Source organism: Convolutriloba macropyga, chromosome 4, assembly GCF_964194025.1.
Source record: "Convolutriloba macropyga chromosome 4, txConMacr16.3, whole genome shotgun sequence".
Classification (NCBI taxonomy): domain Eukaryota; kingdom Metazoa; phylum Xenacoelomorpha; order Acoela; family Convolutidae; genus Convolutriloba; species Convolutriloba macropyga.
The window spans coordinates 6,952,362-6,972,127 of NC_134471.1; the positions used below are offsets into that span (position 1 = coordinate 6,952,362).

A 19,766-nucleotide genomic window follows, 5' to 3' on the forward strand; every position below is an offset into this window, starting at 1 on the left:
CAATAGTAGTGCAAATTACGAGTGCAATAACAGTAATTTCGCTCACACCCGTTTTAACAATGTCATATGCAATCTCTACCACCCTAGGTAACACCGTGTACCCGAAATAGAAAGAAACAATTCAATACCAGAAAAATTTATTACAAACGATGCCCGCAAGATGGCAGAAATATCAAGTATCTTGATTAGAGAGCATGATCGCGCAGTTTTCAGAAAAGGACAGAATCGAACATCAGGCATCAATAATCGCATCAAGAAATACAACTCCAAACATCAAAAATCTGAAAAAATTGATGAGAGTTCAAAGCCAATTGCACTCACTCATAATCAATCAGAAATTTAACTCAAATTCGCCGGTAGAAGGAGCTATGCTTAACAACTTCTTCGTTTTAGCTTTCAGTCCGAAAGACAACTAGTAAAAAATGCCATTGTCGCCAACATCCGAATTTCACAACTTTAATACATCGAAGAATTTAATACAGGAAATAATGCATGGACCAAACGTTTTACCTCCTACTTTCCTTCGTAACACCTCCTGAAACATCTGATCGTCTTCTAATAAGTTTTTTTTTGAAAATATTCAACGGCTGAATTTGTTACCACGCAAACGGAAAATTGCTGAAGTCTCACTTATCCAAATAAAAATCGACCATCGAAATGTTTTTTGTTGATACTTGCCGCAAACTGTTCAGAAAAGATGTATCATTGCACACTATAATCCTTTCAGAAAATATCTAACCTGAGATGAGCTGGGTATTGTGAAAAACAGATCTGTCGCAGTAAACATAAACGAACAAATAGAAAAGCTTGCCGCTCTAGGGGTGACAATTCCATGTTTTAGGCCTTTTAGTTATAGTCCGTGAGTTTACTCAGTCGTGAGCTTCTTCAAATATATGAGGTTATGACTCTGTCCTACAATAGCAATCTGACACGGTTTATTATCAATGCTATTTCGAACAGAGAGGGCAAAGTAAAGCATGTTATTGGGTAAGAGAAGAAAAGATCTCTGGTCTTTTCTATGTATTCATTTCTTCTCTATATTTTGCTCTTGGGTTAGGACTTTTTTTGCGAAACTGTACTGATAATTATTTCATTAAAAGCTGTTTGTGCCTTGCTACTGAGTAGAATCATAAAAAGGAATAATAGCAATTTTATTAAACTTATTGTCAATTACACATAACTCTTGCAACTCAACTACCCAATGTTTGTGACTCATTTGCTGTCTAATGTTTGCATATGCTTCTGTGGAACTCGTTTGTTGGCACTTTTCGTTGGTCTAGATATTCTGTTTGTCTTTGTTCCAGGTATTTGATTTCTTTTAATTCTGAAAATAAAACGGTTCTATTCTTTCCATCGGTACCGATTGTGAATGACGTCGTTAACCCATTAATGAAACCAATTACCCTAAATGGTGAGATGGTAGAACTGTGGTTGTACAAAAATGTACAAAAAATTTTGCCATTCCATTTAATATTTCCAAATCCCTGTTGGGTGATGGGGAATAACCTAAAGGTGAAATAACTTCAAGTGTAAGATCAAGTCTCACCGTCTGGGAGATCACGAAATCATTATGTAGCCACCAGTTAATCCTGCACCTTTGTAAGATTCATCATTTGTATGTAGAGCTGGGTGACTATAAAAGGGTTTTCCTTCCTAAATTGTTGCCATTTGCTGGAGACCCGTGAACTTTGTTTCTCTTGAATGTTCTTGATCACAAAATTGAAAATGACGCGTTGGAATGAGTTTTGAAATTTTGCGAAGTAATGGTGCCTCATTATCTCAATAGAGCGCTCGAAGGTTAATCTTCTGCCTATTACCCAATAGAAGGTTCTTTCTGCTAACTGTATTTGCAGTCTGTTGCACCACATCGCTATTTCTAGATATTCGTCAATCGTCAAACCTGCGCATACAAATGCTATAAATTGAAATGCTAATTAAATTGTTATTAAACATACCTCCAATCAGGCTAGCAGATAATTGAAATGATTTTTATAATTTTCACCAATTTCTATTCTTGAAAATTGTTAAAAGTTATCTAAGATTGAAATAATGGTGAACTTACTGCTATCAATTTTGTCATGGACAATAAGTCGTGTAATTGCTTCAACTGTTTTCTGACTGGGAGTAAATTTCACCGTTTTTCTCTTTTTCGCATCGCCTGAAGGGCCAATACTTGAGAATTGTTGTTCACTTTTCTCCAAGTACTCTTCAGCTTGTGAAAATATCTGTTTGATGATCGATAGTTGAGTACATCCGAGGTCCTGTTCTAATGTATTTGCTTTTTGCCTTGTACGAATCTTAGAAAGGTTGCTTGTGGCTCCGGGCGGTGAGACTGTCTCTGAGGAGCTTGGAGTTTCGACCATAAAGCTGGAGTTTAGACTGATTGATAAAGGACGTTTTCGTTTCAGACATTGTCTTGGAGGATTCTGTTCTGCTTTCATTCCAACTAGGCATCTACAAATCAAAAAGCATTCAAGCGTTGTGATTCTGAAAGTTTGGGAAGAGCTGTCATTAATTTAGAGTTTGTGTCAATTTTTAGTAAATAAATGTATGTTAATTGCTGTTTAGTTCATTCAGGACAGTAATTGAGGACAGTAATTCAGGACATGTAATTGCAGTTCATTCAGGACAGAAAATTTTTGCGTAGCGAGCAATATTTTTTACGCGCGGCACTTTCCAAACAGTCTTTTGTTGTTTTAGCTTTAGTTTTCTCAATTATATAAAGTGCGTTCACGTCTAGAATAGTTTTTAACATCTGACATAAAACTGAATTCTAGATTCAATTTTATCATTTTGCCGTTTATGGACGAATAGCCAGGAGCCTTTCGTCCTTTCCTTTTTTCCTGACTCTGAAGTTTTCTTTTTATTTCTGTTTTTGGTTTGTCGCACTTTTTCAGGTGTTGAACAGATTTTGTATTTTTCTTAAATTTTCTTGGATTTCTCGGTATGTATTGTATTTATTCGTTTATCTATCATGGATTTTGTAATTGGATGAAAACAATATTTTCCAAGAAAAACGGAACATATTTGCTTTAGGGTCGCAACTTGTGGAGAATTTATAAACCTTGTTTAATGGTTTTCTTTTTGCTTTGTTTTTACCTCAATTTTATTTACTCTACATCCTCGTCTTTTTTCAAATGTATTTCTATTCTGAAGTGTATAGTTTGCTTAAGTAAGCAGGCGACTGTGCTTTAGGTCTTCTCTTGCTTCGAGTAGATTCCGGAATCTTCCGGAGATGTTTTGTGATTTGATCACATGTTTTTGATTACTTAGAAGCTTTCCAAATGATAAGCCCGTAACGCTCATTTCGCATTCAATTTCTTTAGAGGCCGTTATCTGTTTTTAATGGTATATGAGCTAATTACAATAATGAAAGGTTGGCACCCTAAATGCAAGGTGAAAAGCTTCTTTGAACCTTTCTTGAGCTAATTATTGTTTAGTTTTTCATGAATTTTTTTCATTGGATCTGATATTGACGTTGTCATGATTTCTGGAGTTCTTCTGCAGATTAATTTTTTTGTTGGATTTTCGAGATATACGTATTAGTAATGCCGACTTCAACCCAGAAAAATTAGGGTCTTTCCCATTATAGCCCCCCCCCCCCCCCCCCAAGTAATTATAGCCCCCAATTATGGTATAATTACCATTATTGGGGGGGTTATAGGTTATCTGACCACTAAGCTGGGGGGCAATAATGGGAAAGACCCAAAAATTATGATATGTTTTACCATTCTTTCCAAGTATTGCAGAAAATTTTTTTCATTTTAGGGTTTTCGATTTCTAGGGCCCATTCAAACTTTTTAAAGACTGGGTTAATGGATAGGTTTAAGCAGAGAACTTGTTCTGAGGACATTAACTTCAAAAACTTAATGAGCTTCTTAGCAATGTTATATTTCCTCAAACATTTGATAAACATTTCTTTTGCTGCAGGCATCTTTCCTGAAATACTAAAAGACGCAAAAGTTTTACCGCTGCATAAAGGAGGTTCAAAACTTGAAGAGAATAATTATCGACCAATATCACTCCTCGTTATATGGAGTAAAATTTATGAAAGTGCCATGTCTACAAGAGTGTACAACTTTTTTGAAAGCTGTAATCTGCTAAGCAACTGTCAATTTGGTTTCAGAAGCAAGCAGTACCATCGACGCACTTGTAGAATTAACCGAAAAAGTAAGACAAAAGTGTAATGTGAAATCTATACATTGTTTCTTCCTTGACCTCCGTAAGGCATTTGATACCGTTGATCATATTATATTACTTCAGAATTTCAGACTCTTATGGTGTCAGGTCAAAAACACTAGATTGGTTCAAGTCGTACTTAACGAATCGCCAGCAACGGGTTGAAGTTAATTGTGTTGTATCTAAATGGCAAACCGTTAAGTACGGTGTTCCACAGGGTTCTATTCTTGGTCCGCTCCTCTTCTTAATATACATTAATGATTTACCGTTGCGGTGCACTAACTCAAAAAGTTTGTTGTTTGCTGATGATACGAACCTTACTTTCATTGATGTTGAAAGTGCGGTCGTTCAAAAAGAATTAAATGAAGTAAAAGATTGGCTTGCAGCGAATAAATTGTCTCTTAATGTTAATAAAACAGTTTAGATGAATGTTAAGCAAAATGCTATTGATAATGTGTTCCTGATTGATAACTTAACCATAAAAGTCCAACTTGTGTGCAAATACCTTGGTGTCTTTGTAGACAATAAGCTATCTTTTGTTTCACATGTACAATACGTAACATCGAGACTCTCTAAGCAGTGTGGCATAATGGCAAAACTTAGGCACTTTGCCCCCGATCTAAATTAATAGAATACTACAAAACCAACTTTAACTCTATTATCCGATACGGTGTTCTGATTTACGGTTGTACAAGCTATTCAATGTTGGAGCCTATTTTTATGCTCCGAAAGAAAATTTTGAAGCTAATTTATTTTAGGAAGTATAGTGATAGTTCTTCAGATCTCTTTGTGAAGCATAAAATTTTGAACGAGTATCAACTTCATATATACAAACTTCTTAAGTTTGTCCTTAAATCATTAAGTAAGCTCCACCAGGAGCGACAACTCAATGACATGTTTACTTTTGTTGAAAGGCGGATAACCCGCAGTTCGGCAAAACCGCTGCTAAATAACTTATTTGTAGAAGGCATATTGAAAAAAGATCAATTAAGGCAAGGGCCTCTAAGCTCTTCAATGCTCTTTCAAATGCAGACGAAAATATTGTTTGCTGTTGTGTAAATAAAATAATTAATTTTTACCACAATTTCAAAGAAATTTATTTAGTCAACAACAATGGCATTGTCAAAAGCCTATTTGCCTGATTTTTTTTTCTTCCCTTCTCTATATCATTGGATAAATGCTACCAGAGGTTTATTTGAGAGTTGGCTTTTTTGTGTAAAAATACGAACCTCTAAAACAACGTAGTTTACAAGATATCGCTTTTTTCTGTGTTTTTGAGCATTTTGGGCGAAAATGAAATTTGAAAATATTTAGAAAAATTTCCGACCTTCAGGTTTAAATCCTAGTAGGTAGTACTATGCGAGGAATGAAGACCTCGAAAAGCTGAGGCCGATCGGAGTTTCAAATAGATAGCTATAGCTTTCCCCCGAGAACATTTATTATTACCTTTTTTTCTCATTGACTTATTTGAATCTTGATTGCAAGTTTAGAGAGTCTAACTGGGGCAGGAATTGCGGGTACTAGTACCCCGTTACCTGTCTTCTTTGGTTGCGGTAAAGAATTATTTTGTTTATTATTAGATGATAGATTTGTATTACCTGATCAAAGAAATATATTCATTCATTCATTCGTTTTATTTTCAATTTTGCTACCATCGTTGTCCGTTCTGCCTCTATTCGTTTCTAATGTCAGACGAAGTTTGTACGGGCGTACAAATTAGTTGTTCTGTTAATTTTGACCAGAGATAATTGGTTGTTTGTTCCTACCAAAAAGGTAGCAAATGAACAACGATATTTCAATGTAATTGTTTTTGTTTGAGTTCAATAAAAACTCAGCCTGTAGCTGGGTTGTGTAAAGTTTTTGACAGTAAGTCTTTGGTTCTGAAGACACAAATACCACGAACCTATGAAAGTTTTAATATTTGGTAGTTTCAATTATTTTGACAGTTTTGCATTTGCCTGCCTCTGCTTGTCTTATATGTGATTTTTCTGAAACTGCTCCATTCTGTTTTATTCCTTGAATTTTTGCGGATGTACCCAATTTTTGGTGGTTATTACTCACGGATACCAAAGGGAACTAAATGTTAAAATGTTAATGTTTGTTTTTCTCTACATCAATAACGGTTTTTAGTCAGTTTCACTCGTAATGTGAAATCGGTCTGCTGGTCAGGTCGAGTTTTTCTGGTTTTTTTTTGTTCTTGTTTGGATTGTTTTTACGGACTTGTCCTGTTGTGTTTTTTGTTTCATTGTGAGAAGATTTTTTTAGGACCATATGACGACACGTTCTCATCAAATAAGCATTATTTTAAATCATTCATTCATTCAATTTCCACTGAATTGCCTGTGACGTCTTTTTCGAGTTTTGTGTTCATTCAAGTGATAGAGTTTTTGGTCGCTTATAACTTGCATCATTCAAAGATTACTTTTCTCGCTCTCAAAGAGATTTTTGCTTAATTAGTTGAAGTGGATACGGTCAACTGAGTTCCTTAGTTTACGTCACTCTAATTGAAGATTTTGTTGAGGGCAGTTAACAGGGACAACTTCCGTGGGAATTCAAATGCAGCAGTTTTTGGTGGGTTTATGCGTATTGCCCTCAAAAAAGTTGTTGCAGTTATTTGGGTCCTGGTTTTTCTCTAAACACTGAAGTCAGTTTGCCTCCGAGCTTTGAAAATAAGTATAACGAAAAAAAAACAAAACGCCCCCATGCAAACAAATTAAGGGCTTTGCTCCACAACGTTTTGCAGCCTTTAAAACATCGCCTAACAAATGACGCGAAATCACTTGCAACAAGAATTACTTGTTATTAACCTGATAGTGAGTGAAAAATTGTCTTGATAGTGCAAATGAAGGTCACTTCTTTTGATGGCCTTCGGAAACCCCCATGCACTCTCGTCACTGTCTCTTATGAAGGAATGAGGTGTTGTGGATTCCACCAATAGGCGATTCACGTGTCGACCGTTTGCGTTCCTAGTTCGGCTGAAGAATTTGAAGGTCACGTTTACTCTCGGCACGCTAGAGCTTTTATCGAGGCGCAAGTAGAGAGAAACATATTTGCGATACTCTTCTATAAACCAACCAAGATGCTCGAACTAACTTTTAATAATATATCATCTCACACTGCAATTTGTAATCCATTTTTCTATTCGCATTAAAAAGTGAGAAAAAAATGCAAATCGATGTTTTTCAACTGTGTTTACTGCATTCATTTATAAATTTGTTCAGAATTTTTAATGTCATTATCAGGCAACCCCTCTTTTGTAGTAGATTGAGAAGGTTTTAGTACTCAATCTGATTCAACTAAAGTTTAATGTACAGATGCTAGAGCTGCAGGTCAGGGTGTGAAGAAATCTAACCCCCCCCCCCCCCCCAATGGGCATAACTTTTTCACTCCTTAGTGCACGTACCATTTTCATTGCTCATAGTTACATGCTATCTAACAACGCTTAATTTGTAACAAGTCATAAACAAATAGCAATGCGGGGGGGGGGGGCTGAATAACAAAGATTTCAAATACTGCTAATGTTCGAGCACCGAAAGCGTCGACGTCTGTGTACTTCTTATTGCCCACGGGGTACAGTGCTAGATTCCAGATACAACCAGAGAGGGAGGCAAATGGCTCGCTTGTGATGCAGTCACCGAAGTCCTTCACTCGCAACTTGCGGAAGTTTTTGATGGTCCACAGAAGCTCTGTCGTGATGTCTTCCTGAAAATTCAGCTTAAGATCCAATAGTAAAAGTCACTTTTGGTGAACTTCCCGTGAACTGGGACGCCAGTCTGACAAGCAATTGTTTATTGATGCTCCCCTCAGTTTGATAAATTAAAGTTGTGCTATTTATCGCATTGTTTAAAGCACTTAAAAATCATCAAACTGAGTTGAAATCTCGTTGAACTTTCAAAAAGAGTTTGATCTAGATTTTTTCTATTGTTGAGACTCAGATGAAACTGTATAGGCATTTGCGGTCTGAAATTACATTTGTCTTTCAGCTTGTGTTTTAACAAACCGTTCCCTATAAACTTAACATTACTTTGCTTTTCTTCAGTATTGAAAAACTTGTTTAAAAATCTTCAAAAGTAAAGCTTAAAAAGTTTTGTTCTTAAGCTTAAGAAGCTGAAAAAAGTAAAAGTTTTGTGTTCGAGTCTGCGTAAATCTGCCATAAATTGATGCCATCAGTTGCTAATTGATTGATTTTCGGCGTTTCCCAGTTGTGAAAAATTCAATTACCAGTTGAGTGCTTTTATACTGTTTGCATCATTCCAGTTTTCTTATTGCATGTACTGACTTTCAAAGAGGGAGGGCTCTAATTGTTGTTTTTAATGCTTCGTGTGATGCATCTTGTTGTACTGACGTATTGAGGGTTCGCCAGAACTTTCTGAATCCAAAAGTTTTTTTGTCTGACCCTTTAAACTTTTCTTTCTCAAAAACAGATAAAGCATGGAGGCATTAAGTGGCTGGGCAGCTTTCTTAGAGCCTCACTAGTATCTAAGTATACGATTCATCGAACATGTTTTCATGAGACAATTTCAGACCGAAGTGTGAAGGGTTGTCCCATTAGTCACCCCCCCCCCCCCCAACACTCCCCCACCTCCGTCCACCCTCCTCCACCTGGCGATTTGGACCCCCTCTCGTCCAGCCCTCCAAACCCTACCCCCGTTGCCGAAACAGGAAGTGGAGGGAAAAAACAATTGGTTTTGCGGCGTGAAATTTTGCCCTGGTTTCAAGAGTAGAGTAAGAATATGGTGTTTGAACAAAAATTTGCTTTCTCTCTAGTGGTTTTTTGTTCACATGCGGCATTTTGACATTGATTTAACTGTTTTCTTAATTTTTTGGATCTAATTTTTTTCTCAATTCTTTAATATTCTAATGGTTATCCCAATCCTTTAATATTCTATTCTAGGTCTAGTTTTCTTGTTAAGTCAATGAAAATTATTTAATTTGTGTCAGGACTTCGCCTGCTATGTTTTTGATTTCGTCAAGATTTTTGTTACGACCATATGACGTCACAATCACTTCAAATCTGCTTTTTGTTCATTTGTTCATGCAATTTAACTGAATTGCATGTGTGACGTCATTTTCACTCTTAGTGGAGAGAGTTTTTTGTTCATTCTCGTGATTAGGTTTTTGGTCACACGTGACTTACCTACCTCACTCTCAAAAATGACTTGGTCACTCTTGAAATTGACTTTTCTTTACCTCAATTGAAAGAGATAATGTCAAGTGAGTGCGTGTCACAGTAATTGAATGTTATTTGAGAGCAGGTAATGGAAACAAAAATAAGTTAAACATATTCTTAATCAAAATATAACATCTCAGCTTTTAATAATTTTAAAAATTTTTGAAAACTTTCTTTTTGTCTGTTTTTTGTACTGTGTTTTTGAGACTGCAGAGAGAATCTGCCAGCTACGTTGAGAATTTGTAGAGCAAGTTTGTCTTCAGCATCATCTAGAGATTGAACATGTTTCTATTGGAAATTCAGGTGCGTTCGATATATATTTTTGAATTTTTTTGGGATTAATTTTGTGTTCACAAATTCGACTTTCTAGCAATTTTGGTTTCCCATGTATTTTACCATAAAAAATGAGCCTTAAGAGAGCATATCACCTTTTTTTTAATAGCAAAAGATTTCTCAAAACGTCAAAGCTCAAGATTTCTCAAAACATCGAGGTTAGTTTCAGGCTTTTTTAAGATTTCCGCTAACAGGCCAATAACATTTATCATTTGGTAATATGCCATCATCGAGGTCTGTTGTGAGAGCGCCCAACATGTTTGTTTTTTTATTCACTAGTACGCCCCTTCGATGTGTGACTTCACAGCTTGATAGTTTCTGCATTATATTCCTTTCCTCACCCTCCCACTTCGGAGGCATTGATGCTACAGCCCAAATGTTCTCCGATGTGGAAACTATTTTGAGGGGAGAGAACGAGGAAGTGGCGGAAAAGTTTTATCATTTAAATCGATAAACCAAAATACGATGATGAGAGAGGGCGCTAGGGCTGTAATGGTAAGACCGATATCTACTAAGCTTTGTGGGTTGGCGTCTACCTGAGATGGATCTAAGCCTAGAGACTGTGGAAATACAGGATCCAGTATATTAGAGTGGACTCGGTTGAATTGAGCGTGGTGGTTTAAAACACCGATGTTGTCTCTTGTGTTGCTTGCACCGTTGTCATCCGTATTAGTGGTCGGCAATAGTGACGTCACGCTGCTCTCCTGTTCATCTCCGTCTTGTCTGCTCATTTTTTCTAACCTGGAGACGTAACCTTTTGTCTATAAGAAGACAAAACGGACGTTTAAAGCCCCCTACCCCAGCTTAGTAACTCCACTGGATAGGGCCCGCTTGATCGGAAAGCTAATTGCCTCCGAAAAGGGGCGCAATTGCCCTCAGCTAATTTTAATATAGTGGGTAAGGACGTTTTAGATGAAACCAAAATCCAGATATTATGCATAGACAAATTTGCTGAAGTGTAAAATCGAACTGACAAAATCATTGCAAAAAGCGGTCGCTATTGTTTAAACAAGAAAACTGCCGCGGTTGGGGCGCATTGATCCAGAATATCAACAAAACCTGTATCCTTAGGTTTTTTTTACCTTTGGATCAGTAAAAACATCTTTAAATATCCTTTATCCACGAACAATTTCTCTGTTTTTTTTTACTGGTAAAGCAATTGTAGTAGCTGTTGTCCTGAAAGACGTATGCGCTACTAAAATAAAGAAACCATAAAATCTTCAAAGTACTGATGGGTTTTAATATTTACAGCTAAGTTCTCTTTCATGGGATTAAATTAGTTCTAAAATTGATATAAAATGGGCTTTTAATTGATAGCAACAATTTTCATGAATCTTAGATTACGCAAATTATTGGGAAGATGAAATTGATTTTCTCATAATTTAGTTTCATAGCTTCTGGCTCAGGTCAGAACACTTAGTTAGGATACGTTTAACTGATCTCGGACGAGGTTTGAAGAAATTTGTTTCTCAACATGTGTATTTTTATTGATTGCTCTTGAACGAAGTTCATAGCAATTATTGTAAACGTGTTGGTCTTTTTTATGCAAATTTTTTGCTTGTCCATTTTTGCGCTTTTATTCTAGAACATTCTTTGTCTTAAGTGGCTTTTTCACGCTTTTTCGTTCTTCATTTTCGAGTGATCTCTATTGTTTTCACCCCAAAGTAAAGCTTGTTGCTAAAATAAGGATCGATTTCAGGATATCAAAAAGAAGGGCCTGATAGCCGAGTGAGCAGTGCTTCTGGTTAGGGATCGGGGAGGTCAATAGTTCGAATGCCGTCGTGGTTAACTATTTTTGCACCCATAAAGAACAAATGATCTACGCTACAGAACTTGAATTAAATTGCCTCGCCTTTCGTTCAAGAGCAATTCTTCCGATATTAGTCGGTTTATTTCATAATAGTGGTTCTTTGGGAAAGACGCCATGGATCTATGTGTCGGCCCGTGTTCTTTATTCCCCTCAGTTACACAGTTACAAATTATGTGTTGTTACATAACACATCACGTTACTATGTATAAAAAGCCTGGAGGTGAAACAGAACAGATCCGGTTTTTGTTGACTTCGAAATTCAAAATTTGACATGAACAGGTTCTGCACTTGGTGCATTAATGCAGTGTTTATCATTAATTAATTTTTTAATCAATAAATGATGGGGGTCTTTCCCATTATAGCCCCCCCATGAAAATATAGCCACCCATTATGGTATAATTACCATGATGGGGGTATAGGTTATCTGACCACTAAGCTGGGGGGAGGGGGCTCTAATGGGAAAGACCCAATGATGGTGACAAAATACACCCATTATTTTATCCTATTGTGGAAACTACCAGAACATTATTTAGCGTTATTGATTTTTTAATCTACGATTATTGATTAAATATTTAGCTAGTGCATTTGGTCATGCCTCACCGAACGGTGGGATTTGATATGAAGCTATCACAACCGAACTGCGTCGGGGGGGGGGGGGGGGGGTGCAAATAATATGCACCAACTAAGCTGCTAAGCTGGGGGGGGGGGCTCAACCGGAAAAGATCCAAAAATTCTTTCTCTCTTATAGTTTTTTTTTTGGCTATATAGCGTCCCTTCAAAATCATAGTCTTCATTCTGGCATGTTTACCATGAGTTGTGAGGTCGGGGCTATTTATTATATCATCACTAAACGGGGGTGTATAATGGGAAAGACGCGGTTCGTTTGTAGACATGCTGCATCTTGACTTTCGGTTTCTTTCCAAATGGTTTTCCGAACTTCTTCGTAGCCATGTCTAGGTTTTTGGTTTAGTCAATAAGCCATTCTTTTGATTTTTGATCAGGAATTGTCCTATGTTTTTTATGAGAAGTCATGGGGGTGCAAATAATGTGCACCCACTAATCGGGGGGGGGGGGGGGGGGCAATGACCCGATTCACCAATGATAGTAGAGGGAGCATAAATGTGGCCCGCTGTCTCGGGGGGTTATTAGTGAAAAAAAGTGAAGTATTTTGTGAATTGTGAATACTTATCTGGAAGAGCAGTAGGTGTGATGAGGTGTTGCTGTTATTGTTTATTCTTGCTACAGTTGAGAATATTCGAGGGCCAATTTAACATATGTGTGATTGTCCGTCTTAGCCCGTGCGTCTTTCAATCTATCGTACTTTTTTAGAAATAATTTCGGACGTGCGTTTTTGTGATGGAAAATGTTCTTTGTAGATATTTTGATATTCAAATATCAACTATTCAGATATCAACTGAGTATTTCGGTTGAGGGAAATTGTCTCTCATTGCCCTCCGTATCATTGACACGATCGCGCGGGGTGTTACAAATAAATTTTACTGAATAAGCTGGAGCAGGGGGAGTGGGGGCATACAAAGTTGTCAAAGGTTTATAATGGTTACTTTGAAGTGAGTTTTACATTATATCAATTGGCAATTAGTATGAAAAAAAAACATGAGTTTAGATCTGATAAGTTATTGATGATTTTTGATCTGTTCCATTTGTGGGATCTTTTCCGTTTGTGCCCCCCCCCCCCCCCCCCCCAGTACGTTATGCTCCCCCCAGTGACAGAGCACGTGTCATTACATAATAAATCATTATGTAAAAATATTGCACGTGCGTCTGGGGGTTGCAAATAATATGCACCCACTAAGCGGGGGGGGGCACAAACGGAAAAGATCCCATTTGTGCCCCCAAGCTTAGTGGGTCCATTTTTTGCACCACCCCAGCCCCCCCCCCCCCAGAGGCATGTTATATATTTTTACATATTGATTTACTATATAATCGGCAAGTGCTCTGTAACGGGGGGGGGGGGGGGAAGTGTTGGCAGAAACAGAAAAGATCAACAATTTTTTAAAAAGTAGGGAACTTTTTATCGTAATTTTCCTGGACATATTTTAAGAAATGAAAGAACTTTTAGTACCTGGCCAAAAATTGAATAAAAGATGGATGTAACAAGGAGATATCCCCTTTCAAGTAATAAAACTGAAGGTTTCTGATACAGCTTGAAGTTTTCAACCTTCACACGCAGCTTTAAACGTTGCTGACGTAAAATCATTATCGAACGTTCGAAATAGTGCAAAATTACATGATCTCAAACTAAATAGAAAGCTTTTGCCATTTTGTGCTAATCTTTGTCCTAGGATAACAATCATTCAATCTTAAAAATATATCATCATGCTATCTGAAGAAGCATACATGTCCCTTACAAAAGCCCAAACATGGGAAATTTACAAACAATTTTACGAAAAACTTGATAAAAAAAAACTTATTGACAATTATGTTACCATGGTTTATAACAAGTTATCAAGTGAAGTCAGTGGGCACTCAACGTCATTGCCAACAACAATAGAAACAAAACAGGTTGAGCCTGAATCGGTAAGAGAGTACGATTTAATCGATCTTCCAGACAATTGTACAAATTTAATTTTGGGAAGCAGTATAGTAGCAAAACTACAAACTGATAATTCGATTCCTAGTGATATTGCTATTCAACCGTACCGCGGGTCAAAGACAAAAGGAAAAATTGCTTTTGTCGAAAAATACAGTGAACGAAAAATGCATTAGGTAGTTCTGCAGGACGGTACAAATATTTTTTTAAAATTTGACAGAAAGCCTGCAGACGTCTGAGGCCTTCAAAAAACTTGTCAACATATGCCTTGAAAAGTTCAACCCGGACCAATTTGTTATATGAGAAGTTATTTCAATGACCAACCTCAGCCAAAATGCTACTAAAAACGGTCGCATCGATGAGTTCAGTTCAATGATTCACAATCATTATGGAGGAAATAGCGACAATATTAAGATCTTGAAATTGAACTATGATCAAAAATGTTGAAAACTACGACTCGCTTTATCATGGTAATGTACATCTCAACTTTCGGACAGGTGTACCGTTTCTCAAAAACAAATTATTAGCGGAAGTTCCACTGTTCTCAAATGGACTCATTTAGTAAACGGGACATTATTAAACCAACTTTTGCGAATGGAAACAAAACCAGCCAGAGTTATCACCCGAACCCCGGACCAGAGCAAAATTAAGAAAATTTTTCAACGGACAAAGGCAAACATACAAATTCTCTCTCCTTTGTCCACATAAATTGTCAAAGCATTAATAAAAAAAAGAGAACAATTGAAAAAGCTCTTGAGAAAAGTTTCGGACAACACAATTATTGGCCTAACTGAAACATGGCTTACAAGTGGTAACGACGACAAACTCTGGGAATTTGACAGTGCGAAGTATACTGCCTTCCGCTATGATAGAGAGCATAATAAGAACATTATGAAAGGAGGAGGACCATTGCTTTTTATACCAAATCATTTAAATCCACAGAAAGGAAACAGTTTTCCCGAAACTGACAAACACACAGAATCAGTTTGGGTTGAATTACAGTACAACACTACACACGGACTTCAAAAGCTTCTCATAAACCTCAGTTACAATCCCAATAAAACCATAATGATTTTTTGGATTCTTTGGCGCTCCAAATTGATGCCGCTGTGAGCAAAAAAAAGTGATTCTGATGGGTGATTATAATATAAACTATCTGAACAACAAAGAGCGAAATAGTATAGATACAGTTTTGATCCCGTATGATCTGAAAGTGGTAAACACTGAACCAACACGAGGAAAAAACCTCATCGACTATATCATACCGGAATGTAATTACCAAATACAAAGTGCTCACACATTCATTTCGGAAATTAAAACAGACCACCAAGCTTTAGGTATAATAACACAAGAGCGCATCACAAAAAAGCGGAAACCAATAATTAAAACGTTTTTTGACAAATCGAATTACTCAATTAAAGATTTTACATCGGAGCTAAGAATTTGTGATTGGAATTCTGTTTACAAAATGGAAAGTGCAAAAGAAAAGTATTCACAATTCAATTCAATCTTGTCTTCTATCATTCAAAAACATGCACCTTTAGTGAAAAAATTTGTACGAAATCCTTTCTAAATGAAAAATCTATCAGAGACCTCTTCACGAACAGTGAATCGACAAAGAAAAAATGGCGTGTCATTTATGATACTCGAAACACAACAGTCTCTAGCAACAACATTTTCAGCCTAAAAAACTCTTTTGGCGAAATTCTGTTTGACAACAAACAAATAGTAAATTTATTCAACTATCGTTTCTCCAAGTTAGGTGACTACTTCGGCAAAGCCAGACCTTATGAAAAGTCAACTCGAACAAATAACAGAAAAACATTTAGTTTTCGATTTGTCACATCAAAAGAGGTTTTGCATCATCTAAAAACACTGAATACTTCAAAGCCTCTTGGTCCCTCAGAGATACCCGCTCGGGCTCTCAAAGATGGCAAAGATGTTTTAATGCACCCCTTCACCTATTTGTTCAATGCTTTTTTGAAAGAAAAATTTCCCAGTGACCTTAAAAAAGCTATTATTACACCGCTTTTTAAAAAAGGTGATCGAACTCACCCTGAGAACTACAGGCCTATATCAATAACCAGTTCACTTTCCAAAATGTTTGAAAGACTACTTAGAGATCAAATAGTTGAATTTCTATTAAAAACAGTGTTCATTCCAGAACGCAATTTGGTTTTCGATACAAAATATCAACAATGGATGCCCTTGTTTATAGCACCGAAAATTTTAGATATCTAATTGAAAAAATAAATACGTTACAACAGCACTACTAGATCTATCTAAAGCATTTGATTCAATCAATCACAACATTTTGATATTGAAACTAGAGGAATGAGGATTCAGCTCAAGTGCTCAAATGTTGATACTTGACTACTTGTCTAATCGTCTTCAGAAAACCAAAGCTAACGGAATTGAATCAGATTGGATTCAGTTAGGTGTGCCCCAAGGAACGATACTCGGGTCACTACCATTCAATCTTTACATAAACGACCTAAGATTGAAAATACCAAATGATTGTCATCTAGTACAATATGCTGATGACACAGATTTTTACGTCCAACCATGTATTGCTAAATGCCAAAAACGACTTAGAAAAAGTCTTAACTTTAATTATTGATTTTTACGAAATGCATTGTCTAACGCTGAATGCATTAAAAACAGAGTTCATTATTTTTTGTAAAAAAATCTGGAGCTCTCCATACTACTGATATAAAACTTAAAATAGGAAACTGCTGCATTCGGAAATCTAAATCAATCAAATACTTGGGGGTATCCATAGATTCAGCGTTATTATATCAAGATGAAGTGAAAAGTATACTACCTAAAATGGCATGTTGTATAAAAACCCTATATTACTTACGAGAGGTAATATCAGATAACTACAAAGTTTTAACTCTGAATGCACTTGTCATTAGCCACCTTCATTACTCTGCGGTTCTCCTGAATGGAGTTAATAACAGCCTAATAAGATCTCTCGAAAAACAGTTAAGCTGGGGCGTGAAAGCTTGTTTTCATAGAAAGAAATATGATAGTTCTCTAGATCTCAAAATTAAAAACAAAATTTAACCGATCAGACATTTTTTAGATCAAAAATCAGTTTTCCATTTTTGGAAAATAGTTTCGGAGAAACTTCCAGCTTATCAAATGATAGAATATCCTACACTAAAATTAACAAAACACGAACGGTCCAAAAAAATTTTCTTCAATATCAAAACTCAATCCAGCTATTTAGAAAACTGCGTATTCAAGTGAGGTACAATAATTTATAACAAATTTGTAATGAATGAACAATATTCTCAATATCTGAAAAATGATCATAAATGCGATAAAGTGAAACAAATTCTAAAACAATACTTTTTTGAATTGTTTTTAAAGAACCCAAGTGTAGCATTAATATCTTCTTTATCTTGGAAAGACTTTAAATTTGAATAGAAATTCTTTCTGTTTATACGTAGCTTCTACACTGCCTCTGATATTTGATCGTTATTTGACTAAAACCAGGTGGAACTTCAGTGTTCTCTCTTTTTTTGTTTTATAAATAGCCCTTATACTTCTCTTTTTGTGAGCAAAACATTTTACTCTCATGCTATTTGCAGTTTTGACAAACTGGTTAGCTATAGAGGAAATATGGTGGGCACAAAATTTATCCGTTCAATTGAAAAAAAATTATTTTAACAATGCCTGGATTTTTTTAACAAGCTGTGTTCCTATGAAATAGGGACCAACTAACATGTTGTTTTACTGCTCTCGAATGAAGTTTGAAGCAATTATTATGAACGTTTTGGCCTCTTTTCGACTTGACCATTTTTGCGCTTTTGTTCTTGAACATTCCTTGACTTCTCAGGTGACTTTTTCAAGCTTGAGTTCTTATAATTTTCGGACGATCTTATTTGCTCCCAAAGTTTTTTTCTAAAATAAAAGCGATTGTAAGATTGGAGATCACAAGGGCAAGATAGCCGAGTGGGTAATGCTTCTGTTGAGAATTCTGGAGGTCTAGGATTCGAATCCCTCCCTAGTGGGAATGTTTTTGCACACATATGGAAAATAAAATTTATCTAGGCTACTGCCTCTGAATTAAATTACAAAGTTATATTTCTGACAAATTTTTTATATTCTTCCATGTCTTATACAAATGAATTACAGGGGTTTCAAAAAGACACACTAAGGTCCCGTTGGCACAAAGCGCAACGGAACGATCAAGGTTACTGCGTCATCGTAACAACCAATATAACATAAACCGACTAAAGTAGGGTAAATTGCTCTCGAACTTCAGGCGATGTAATTTAATTCAGAGCAATTGACTCTACTTTAGTCGGTTTATGTTATATTGATTGTTACGATGACTTAGTAACTTTGATCATTCCGTTGCGCTTTGTGCCAACGGGACCTTAGTGTGTCTTTTTGAAACCCCTGTAATTGATGTAATTTAATTCAGAGCAATTTACCCTACTTTAGTCGGTTTATGTTATATTGATTGTTACGATGACGCAGTAACTTTGATCATTCCGTTGCGCTTTGTGCCCAACGGGACCTTAGTGTGTCTTTTTGAAACCCCTGTAATTAATTTGTATAATACATGGAAGTATACAAAAAATTTGTCGGAAATATGTTTTATGATATCTTTTGTAAAAGTTTTTTTGTGTATTCAAGTTCAAAGTTAGTTTGCAGTTTTAGGAATTTTGTGTGTGTGTTTCTAGGAAGAAGTTTTTTCTAAAGTTCACAATAGACTAGATCATTATGTTAAATTCTTATATCCCTGGTTTTGAGCTTTTCATCCTTTTTATATCATTAACGATTCCCTCTGCTCGAGCAAGAAAAAATTTATAATAGTGAGGGTCCCCGATAGACATGGGTTGCATGCATAAATCATAAATATACTTTGAAGATTATTTTATTTCTAGTGCTTTCGAAAAACTACTGATTCAATAAGTGACCTTGAGGATTGGTGATGAGAGTTTGCGGTACATCTCGTTCACTAATTTTTACAAGACAGAAAACTAACCGAAAGTTTGAAACTTAAAATTTAAAAAGTAGCTTTTTTATTTTTGGTAAGTTCTTGCATCACCCTCATGAGTTTTGGAGACTCGACAGTCCATTATAAAAATACAAATTTGTGATGTTCAAACTTCACCGCAAATTTTCTCGGCCGTTTCATCCTTTCCCCAAATTTACGGCAGTTTGCTAAAAATTTGTTTATGCATCAAAATTAAATGTCGTTCGTCACTCTGTTTCAAATTTAAACTAAAATCAGTCTTGGTGATTGTTTTAACAGGAAACTGATGGCTTAAAAAGCCGGGAAAAATATTTATGACCATTCTTAATGTTACCACAACATTCTGATTGCTAAATGTATAGAGGCATTAGAGTATAGAGGTAATTTAAAAACTTGACCCAAATTGATAGAACTTGGAAACGACAGGAAAATGCTCTTGCACCGCGGATTTCTTGAGCAGTGCAAATTATCTACAAAATTTGTTATTCTACATGCTATAATCTGAATAATGTGCAATAGTTGATGAGTCTAAAGACAATGATAACGATGCGGAATGTCGCAATATTTCATTTATTTTGTCTCCACGGATATTCTTTTCTCTGCACTTGAGATGATCACATCTTATATCCTTGAACCGGAATGCGTCAAGACTAACATAGATTTGAAACAGCTGGATGAACCCAGAACGGGTTACTGTAAGGTTTATCCGAAGTTTTAACTGATTTTG

General features: G+C 36.1%; 1 protein-coding gene across 3 annotated transcripts; it reads right to left on the reverse strand.

The window, feature by feature from the left end:
* Positions 1–660: 660 nt before the first annotated feature.
* LOC142338238 (uncharacterized) lies at positions 661–12,943 on the reverse strand. Of its 3 annotated transcripts, none has more exons than XM_075387902.1 (7): positions 12,682–12,943; positions 10,219–10,423; positions 7,710–7,881; positions 6,987–7,242; positions 2,063–2,454; positions 1,547–1,900; positions 661–1,324 (listed from the first exon to the last, which is right to left on the reverse strand). In XM_075387902.1, exons 2-6 carry the CDS (start codon positions 10,411–10,413, stop codon positions 1,584–1,586), a joined length of 1,332 nt encoding a protein of 443 aa, XP_075244017.1. In that variant the 5' UTR covers positions 10,414–10,423; positions 12,682–12,943; the 3' UTR covers positions 661–1,324; positions 1,547–1,583. The 3 variants fall into 3 exon arrangements, with proteins under 3 accessions (XP_075244017.1, XP_075244016.1, XP_075244015.1); XM_075387901.1 differs by having other exon boundaries at positions 10,219–10,431; positions 12,682–12,942; XM_075387900.1 differs by having other exon boundaries at positions 10,219–10,442; positions 12,681–12,942.
* Between the last annotated feature and the right edge of the window lie 6,823 nt (positions 12,944–19,766).

Coding starts and splice junctions, on each gene's coding strand:
- LOC142338238 (XM_075387902.1), bottom strand. CDS start 10,413: ATGAGCAGACAAGACGGAGATGAACAGGAGAGCAGCGTGACGTCACTA. Junction 7,243..7,709: donor CACAGACGTCGACGCTTTCG/GTGCTCGAACAT, acceptor GTTGGTTTATAG/AAGAGTATCGCAAATATGTT. Junction 1,901..2,062: donor CCATGACAAAATTGATAGCA/GTAAGTTCACCA, acceptor TTGTATGCGCAG/GTTTGACGATTGACGAATAT.